At 36.9% G+C, this 8,603-nt stretch overlaps 2 protein-coding genes across 2 annotated transcripts; one reads left to right on the top strand and one right to left on the bottom strand.

The window, feature by feature from the left end:
• On the bottom strand, nucleotides 1-2,053 carry LOC140885005 (phosphopantetheine adenylyltransferase-like). The gene is made up of 6 exons (XM_073291920.1): nucleotides 1,821-2,053; nucleotides 1,676-1,747; nucleotides 1,081-1,140; nucleotides 606-700; nucleotides 239-308; nucleotides 1-150 (listed from the first exon to the last, which is right to left on the bottom strand). Exons 1-6 carry the CDS (start codon nucleotides 1,941-1,943, stop codon nucleotides 1-3), a joined length of 570 nt encoding a protein of 189 aa, XP_073148021.1. The 5' UTR covers nucleotides 1,944-2,053.
• Nucleotides 2,054-5,272: 3,219 nt separating this feature from the next.
• Nucleotides 5,273-8,569, top strand: LOC140880026 (uncharacterized). Its single transcript, XM_073284072.1, has 3 exons — nucleotides 5,273-5,513; nucleotides 6,050-6,118; nucleotides 6,416-8,569. Exons 1-3 carry the CDS (start codon nucleotides 5,504-5,506, stop codon nucleotides 8,554-8,556), a joined length of 2,220 nt encoding a protein of 739 aa, XP_073140173.1. The 5' UTR covers nucleotides 5,273-5,503; the 3' UTR covers nucleotides 8,557-8,569.
• The last annotated feature ends 34 nt before the right edge of the window (nucleotides 8,570-8,603 follow it).

The raw sequence follows: 8,603 nt of genomic DNA, 5'->3' as shown, positions 1-8,603 counted from the left end.
CTAAAAAGAAGGTACCCAAATTAAATGGTTGGTAGTCCCTTGTTTTGACAAAGTAGTCAATACATTTGATAATTGTTTCAATACATTTAATGTTGTAGAACTCAATTTGTCTCCACCACATTCTCCAGGGACTAAATCTACTACTTCAATCTGAAGGAGATACACAACATTTTTAGTTTTAAAAGTACGCAATAAGTCAATAACGAAACATAACTTGTGTGATTTTGATATATTAAACCTTTAGTTGAGAAAGACCTCTCTCTGCCCTCTTCTTATTAACAGATAGTCCACCGAGAAATGTTTCCTTGCTGTTACCAGTAACTTTAGTAAGTCGTTGCATGAAACTTGGAAACAAATTTAACCATGCAAGTATAGGGTCTAGTGTATCTAAGCAAAAGCATTTAGCTCGAGCAAGATTTATAAGGATCATAGGCCATCAAGACAAGTCCAAGTTCATTAAGTGGAGGGAGGTACCCTTAATACTCGGATCATCACAAAGTAAAGCTAAAGAAATATAGATATAGAACCGTCATATTTTTTTTCCCGCAATTAATAAACAAAAAGAATAATGTGTAATTCAAATTGTTGTGAGAAAAAATATGGACCTGACAATTATAGCCTCCAGATTCTCATCGATGATTGAAGGGCCATATGGATCAACAATGGGTTCTACTTGTACAACTATCCCTGGTTTAACTGACTGAAGGGAAAAATTAAAGAGAGAAATAGGCATTATGTTCATCAAAAGTTGAAATTTCTGCAATCTCAACATACAGTAAAAATGATACACAGTAGAGTGTTTCACGGTCTTTGTGTAATCAATCAAAGTCCGTTTGTTCCACATTTATTAAAAGAGAGCCTTCATAAAGTAGAACACAACATGCTTTCACATGTTAGTATCTCGACAAACAGGAAGTATACCAAATATGCAAACAACTCAAACCCAGTATCCAATTGCAAATGCCGTCAATCACGCAGCCATGATCACAATGCACGAAGGAAATAGGTTCTATGTTGGCTCGAGAATAAGTAACTTATTCCATGCTGACTGTAAGCATCTTCTTCACATGTAATGCGTACCTTTATGTAATCCTCAACGTGCTTCATTCTTTGTTCAATTGGCTCTATGAGATTAGCATACTGCAGAGAGAGCTTAAATACATCATAAGTTTGTCGATTGCTATTGAATGGAAAGAACATACACATGTAGATCACAAGGAAAATAAAGCACATGCCAATCCCATGTGACCGTTCTACATAGCATAGTTAGCTTTCTAAGAAGATCACATGAATACAAATAAAAAAACCTAGCTTACCCAACCACTATAAATGAGATCAACAAAAATGTGCTTTAGTCAAATCAAACTTTTGTTACCACACTTGATTTTCCCCCAAAATTGGTTAGTAAGAAATTCATTATATTTTATCCACAACACATGTTAAGGTGCCTCAACTGTGACTGCAACTCCCAGCAGCATTCGACTACTAATTAACACAATGACAGCAACAAAGATTTTGTCACCACTTACAGATTAAATAAAAAAACTGAGAAATGGGGTGACTGGTGAGGCTTGTAAGTTGTAACCTATTAGTGATCACGCTCAAATGAAACAATTATCAAGCGTATTGACTACTTAGTCAAAACAAGGGACTATCAACCATTTAATTTGAGTACCTTCTTTTTAGCTAACATAGGACCATCGCAAACACCGACCACGACCCGGTCCCTCGCCACCACCGCCGCAGCCTGCAAAACCAGATTTCCGATGATCATCCGATGATTGAAACATAATTGAAGCAACGCGCATGGGATCACGCACCTTGAGGAATTGGCGGTGCCCGTCGTGTAAGCGGTCAAATGTTCCGCCGATAACCACCGCGGCATATGAATTTGGAAGTGAAAAGGGTGAATTAGGGCCTAAATTATCGTCTAATATTACCATTATTTTCTAGTGGAAAAGGGAGAATTGAAAAAGGTGCGATCTTTGCGCTATCCAAGCTGAAAAGTGGCAGCAGACAGAGATTGAGAACCAATGAAAGGGGCCGACAATTGGGCCAGATGCATACTTTGCTTCAAAGTTCAAACATAACTTCTAATTAAATTCCATTTTTATACGAGAAGTTGTGATATAAGATTGGATATAAAAGTTGGAAGCTTAAAAAAATGCTTAAATAAATTTGATTTTTTTAAAGTTTTTATATTTAAAAAAGCAAAAATCATTTTGATGTTTGAATAAATATTGAAAAGTAGGGGTGGACATCGGGTCGGGTTTCTCGGGTTCGGGTAGTTCGACATTAATAGCCTTAAAAATCGAAAAATCCATTTTTCTCAAGCAGATTTATGAATTATGAACAAAAGAAATATGCACTCTTTTTTTTTTTTTTTTTTGTGACGTGGGAACCCGCAGCCGCTACCTTTCGGTGCACTCTGGGTAAACCCCCGAACTAATGCAATAACCTGCAAACTACGCCAGTCAGGTAAACCACACTAGGCAAGCCCTGTGTGACAGACTAGTCCAAGAAGGTGTTGGCAAAGAGAATCGAACTCCTGACTGGTCAAGAGTTCACCTACTCCACCAACTTGGACACCCCATTAGGGGTAAGAAATCTGCACTCTGCATCAGTCAATTATAACAAATCAACATCAAATATCCATAGCTCAAGCTATTAAAAACAGGCAGAAGTTCAACAAAACAAAAAATCCATCACATTTCACAAACACCTAGCTTTCTGAACCTTGTCATAAAATCGATGTACATAGAATTATATAAACCTAAACGTGAGCTTCAAAACCTTCAATGAATCAATCATCGAAGCTTCAATTCAAACCTTTATAGTTCAATCGGCCGACAGAAAGAGTAAGAGAGGGCTGCAGGCTGCTATCGCGTATCGAGATTGAAGGGCTGCGACCTGCGAAGTGCGAAGACTGAAGAAGAAGAAGAAGAAGAAGAAGAAGAAGAGTGAAACCGCAACCCAACTATCGCTAGGGATGACAATTTTTCCCGCGGGTTCGAGTCCCCGCGGGAAAAACCCGAAACGGGGGCGGGTTCGGGGGAGAGTTTCGGGTTCGGGGATTTTTGTAAATCCCCGAAGTGGAGTGGGGCGGGTATGGGGATGCTATCCCCACCCCCGAACCCGCCCCGATATTCCCGAAAATAAATAATAATAATAATAATAATAATAATAATAATAATAATAATAATAAAGACACACACTCATCATCATATAATAAATTTTTCTTGAATTTATTTAGAATTTTCAGCGTATATATGTTAAATATATTTGAATCACTAAGTTTAATTAGTTGATATTTGAGAATTAGAATGTCTCAATTTTTTTTATATAAATCTAGAATTTATTGTCAAAATTTTAGAGTTAGAGTTTGAACATTTCCTAAGGCAGTACACAAAAATGTAATATTAATGATTTTTGAAATGTAAAAATATAATTGTTGGAAAATTGAATATTTTAAGCTTGATGTCTACGGGGACGGGTTTGGGGATCCACCTCATCACAATCTCATTTCCATCTCTACAATGGGTTCGAGTTCGGGTTCGGGGATGTGGGTTTAGTCCCCACGGGTTCGGGAACGGGGATTCCCCGAATATGTAGAACCGGGGATGGGGATGGGGACGGGGATGAGTTTTTAATTCGGGGACGGGGATGGGGATGGCAAACCCATCCCAGCCCCGCCCCGTTGCCATCCCTAACTATCGCGTATGACCGATAAAGAATTTTAGGGATTTAGAAGTTTTCTCCCTTTTTTAAGTTTTAATAATATATATTATATGTGTAAATTATAAAATAATATATATAATATATATGTCGGGTCCCCGACATAATTTCGGGTAGATATTTTTCTACCCGACATCAACCCAAACACAATTAATCGGGTTTTGGTATTTTCCCGAACCCGATATTTTCTTGAAATTATCCGATCCGATCGGGTAAACCTGATCGGGTCGGGTACCCGATACCCGCATGTAAAACACCCATCCCTATTGAAAAGTACTTTTATTTAAATTTTTAAATATAGTTAAAAGCAAAAACTAAAAAAATTTAAAAAATTAACTTTTAAAAAAACATTTTTAAGTGTTTTTTAAAATTGTTTTTGTAACCAAACAAAACAATTTTAAGAAAAGTGCTTTTGTTTTTTTGAAAAAAAAAACACTTTTATTCTCCAGCTTCTCAAACAAATGAGCTTTTTATCTAATTATGTTGATTTCATCTTTATATTATACATTATTGGTCTTCTCATCACTAATCAAAGTGGTGTCTAACGATATCTCTAACTTGTAAGAACATATACATTACGGTCGTTTGAGTTGATGAAGCAGGTGAATGTTTAACCAATAATTAAAAGTTCAATTCTCTTCGCTAACATCTTTTCGACCAAACCTATAATACAAGGTTTGTTTTGTTCTGTGGGGTTGGTTAACATGTTCTGCAAATTATTGTATTAACCCGAGGATTTATTTTGTGCATATCGAAAAATAACGGTCACATGTTCTTACCTCAAAAAAATTTGAAATAGAAAAAAATAGAAACAAATAACCAAAAAAAAAGGAGAGAATAGATATGATATTTATTACTAATAAAGGCTTTTCAAAGGGTTAATTTAAAATTGAGAAAGGGTTAAAATTATTATTATTGAAACTTCAAGTGTTAACTTTATGATTACTTAAAATTGAAGAAATGGTAAAGATGTGAATACGGGTGATTTGACATTTAACAAAAAAATGGCATAACAATCATAATCAGCCAATCATAAATGCTACAACATTTTATTTCACCATAAATTTGTAGCCGATGAAAAAAAGAGAGGTTAATAACCAATGATATTGCCGTGTGTTTTTTACTTTTGTTTTTTAATAATTAAAAATAATATTTCTCTATATTAAATTAAAATATAAAAAATATGACTAATTTTTCACACACAAAAAACACGTACTACGGCATTTTAATAAATCTGGCTCCTAATAAAAATACATAAACGACGAGGGCCATAATGTAAAACCTAATACATGTGAAGGTCTAAAGTGCAATTATCTAAAACTCATTAAAATATAGGATTCAAGAATCTCCCCACAACCACTTGCTCATATATTCTCTACTCGTATCGCTACCGGTTGGCGAAACAGAGCAGACAAAGAAGAAAGCGCGCAAGAAAACAAAAACCCGAATTAAATTAATGATAATGCCATCAAATTTTTGGGAGGCACCATCAACATCATCATTAAAACCATTGAACAAATCGGATTTGTATCATTTTCCATCTCTCAGAATATTTTCCAATGCATTCATTTCCATCGCCAAGAACTCTCTCTCCTTTTCTCCACCTACTTGTCGTCTCTCCTGCCCATTCCTAACATTCTTGTGCGTCGTGGTTTGGTCCACACTCTGTTTTCGAGGAGTTTCTTGCCCAAGAAATGTGAAAGATTTCTTGGTTTGATTTGTGTTAAAAAGGGAATCTTGTGTTATATATCTCTCAGCAGAGTTCAAGATGAGGCGAGGTGAGTGAATCGTTTGTTGTCTAAAATCTAAGTGCATCAGCTAGCTAATCACATACATACACAGAACTCATTCGTTTTCTTGTTTTATTTTCTTAATGATGTTCACTTTTGCTTAATGGGTTTTTATTTTTTTGCTGTGATAATCGAAAGTTGTTCTTTTTTTAAGTTTCCTGCACATGAAGAGCTGCTGTTTAATGATGGTGTTCTAAAGAGTTGTACTTTAAAATGGCCTGCAGGCATGTGACTTAAGAGTAAAAGCATGGAGATTGGTTCAGTTTCTTTTTTTTTTTTTTGGGGTAAAAATAGCTGAATTTTAGGCTGGTAATTAGGTTCTTCAAGTATTGCAGCCGGTGAGCTTGTGAGTTGTGTCCGAGTAATCTAAGAGAAGATGCATCTTGGTTTAAGCTAGAAATGTTGTGTGATGGATGTTAATTGCTAAACCATCTCTATTTTTAGAGATGAACTCCTTATCTACTTGTAAAACTGTCATTTTTATGGTTTTTCCAAGCTGAAATGGTCTCCGTTCAAATGAGCAGGTATTCAGAAAAATGATTCCGGCTCATCATCCTCAGGTCCAAGTTTCGATGGAAGTTTCAGGATGCCTGGTAGGAACTCTGCTTTTTTACTTTGATCGAGTTTTGTGGTTTGTGTGCTAAGAGAATTCTACTGTTTTAAACATAACAATGAGAAAGGAAAGATAAGAAAACACATCTGAAATTGTTTTATAATTGATTTTGTTGCCTATTCATTTTAACACTTCATTGCAAGTCATGTAGTTTATCTTTTCGTGTAGATATCTTGTCAACTAGAGAACCTGCATTTTCTGAACTTCACTGATTCTTTTGGTTGCTCATCTTCTTAATTATCGCATATAACAACCATGCGAAATACTGTGACTGCAGCTTCTTCTATCCATACTACATCCAGCCCGTCAAACAAGTTCATCCCTTCTTCAAAAAGGGTGTACAAAGTACTCAAGGAATTCACAACAAAACTTGTAGACCTTAATATCTTCACAAAATTTCTGGATGATTGGGTGACAGCTAATTTACACGGTAAAACAAATCCCGGCAAAAAAGGTTTTAGCACCCTCTTCTCTTTGGATGAGATACGTACGTTTGATTTGGCTTTGGAAGGAGTTCTATTTCAGCAACTAATACGCATGCCTTGCCCACCTTACTCCTCCAACAACCTCAAAGAAGACGAGTATTCGGCACTTGAAGATTTTCTTCTTACGGCTGCTAATGGACTTTGGCATGCATTTTGGCGTAAGAATAAACCCTTTCCATATTTTGTGTCATGTCCTTGTGATCGTGGATCCAAGTTTTACACCGTTGAGAAAGCAATATCGAGGGGAAGACTTAATCGGCTCTGTGGTGCTGCTCTGATGATAAATAGTAAGGGAAGTTTATCTGCTCATTGGGATAGTGTAATAAACTTCGTGTTGTTCAGACAAGACATTACAAATGGAAAGGAATTTGCATTTTCCTATTATGTGTTTTGTGAGGCTCTTTTCTATGCTGTTCATATACTGCTTTCCCGGAGTTTGAGCAAGTCCAATGCTGTTAAAAGTAATCATGTTTTTGTATCTGTTTTGGACTCGAAATATGGAGGGGTTGTCAAACTCGGTGGTGACCTCGGCAAACTTGAGATAGACTTAAATAACCCTTATCAGTCTATAGCAGATTGGATAATACGCCATGCAGAAGTTAGTGTTTCCCCTGTCGACCGAATATGGAACAAGCTTGGGAATGTGAATTGGGCTGATCTGGGAACAATGCAACTACTTTTGGCAATTTTTAACTCCATTATTCAGTGGAATGGACCTCCAAGAAAATCAATGGCCTCACTTGCTGGCAACCACAGTCTCCGTCTAGAAAAACGCAGAGTGGAGGATTGTACTATCAAAAATGAAAACCCTCCAGTCCCTTATCATAATTATCACAACCATCATAGAGAAATTATCGAATTAGAGCATGAAAGTAATCAGAATTTTGTATCCAGAGGATCGCGCTTGAAACTTAGCCGGAGTGAAATAGTATTACTTGAAGATCACAACCAAGGACTTCTAAGTTTCCAAATTCAAGAAATTGTAGAAGACGGGAATGGTTTGTTCTATATCGTTGTTTCTGACGACTGTCCTTCACAGTTGTTGAATTTGTACATTGGTCTTCATAGTTCTCGTTTGGAGCCATCTTGGGAAGACATGAAACTATGGTATCAAGTCCAAAGGCAAACTAAAGTATTGAACATTTTTAAAGAACAGGGTATTTCTAGCAAACATCTACCTGAAATAATAGCAACAGGTAGAATAGTGCATTCTGGCACATGTGAAAAGCAAAGTCCAAAGGGGCGTTGTGACAATACATGGTGTGGAACACCGATGCTCGTCATGTGTCCGGTGGGGGAACCAGTTTCTTCTATCATAGCCCATAATGGCCCATTTTTGGCAGAAGAAACCGTACGTTGTTGTCGAGATTGTCTCGCAGCTTTAAGAAGTGCAAGGACAGCAAACGTCATGCACGGTGATATTTGTCCGGAGAATATATTATGTATTCTTGATTACCAAGGTTCAAGAAAACAAAGCTTGTTTATTACAGTTTCGTGGGGACGTGCCGTGTTGGAGGATAAAGATAGCCCTTCATTAAACTTGCAGTTTTCTTCTAGTCATGCACTCCAGCATGGTAAACTTTGCCCCTCATCTGATGTGGAGAGCCTCGTTTACATTATTTACTTTGTTTCCGGTGGAGCCATGCCACATCAAGATTCTATAGAATCAGCTCTGAAATGGCGGCAGAAATGCTGGTCAAAACGTATATTTCAGCAGAGGCTAGGCGAGGTTTCACCTCTGTTAAAGGCATTCGCAGATTATGTGGATAATCTGTGTGGGACACCATATAAGGTCGACTACGATGTTTGGTTGAAGAAACTGAATAGAGTTGTGGATAGCTCAGTTGAGAAGGGGAAAATGGTTGAAAAAGTATTGAGACTGAAGGATATTGCCGAGTCTTCAGGAACTTCTGGTGGTGGGAATTCTTTATGATCTGAACTTATTATTACTTTTTCCTTTGTTGGTATTCGGTGTTTAGG

Source organism: Henckelia pumila, chromosome 2 (assembly GCF_033568475.1).
Source record: "Henckelia pumila isolate YLH828 chromosome 2, ASM3356847v2, whole genome shotgun sequence".
NCBI lineage: Eukaryota > Viridiplantae > Streptophyta > Magnoliopsida > Lamiales > Gesneriaceae > Henckelia > Henckelia pumila.
This window is presented reverse-complemented; position numbering and strand designations above follow the sequence as displayed.

Excerpts from the sequence above, each read along its gene's own strand:
- LOC140880026 (XM_073284072.1), top strand. Across the intron at positions 6,119-6,415 it reads TGGAAGTTTCAGGATGCCTG|CTTCTTCTATCCATACTACA; the intron begins GTAGGAACTCTG and ends CTGTGACTGCAG.
- LOC140885005 (XM_073291920.1), bottom strand. The coding sequence starts at position 1,943 with ATGGTAATATTAGACGATAATTTAGGCCCTAATTCACCCTTTTCACTT. Across the intron at positions 1,748-1,820 it reads GGCACCGCCAATTCCTCAAG|GCTGCGGCGGTGGTGGCGAG; the intron begins GTGCGTGATCCC and ends CTGGTTTTGCAG. Across the intron at positions 701-1,080 it reads ACGTTGAGGATTACATAAAG|TCAGTTAAACCAGGGATAGT; the intron begins GTACGCATTACA and ends TTTTCCCTTCAG.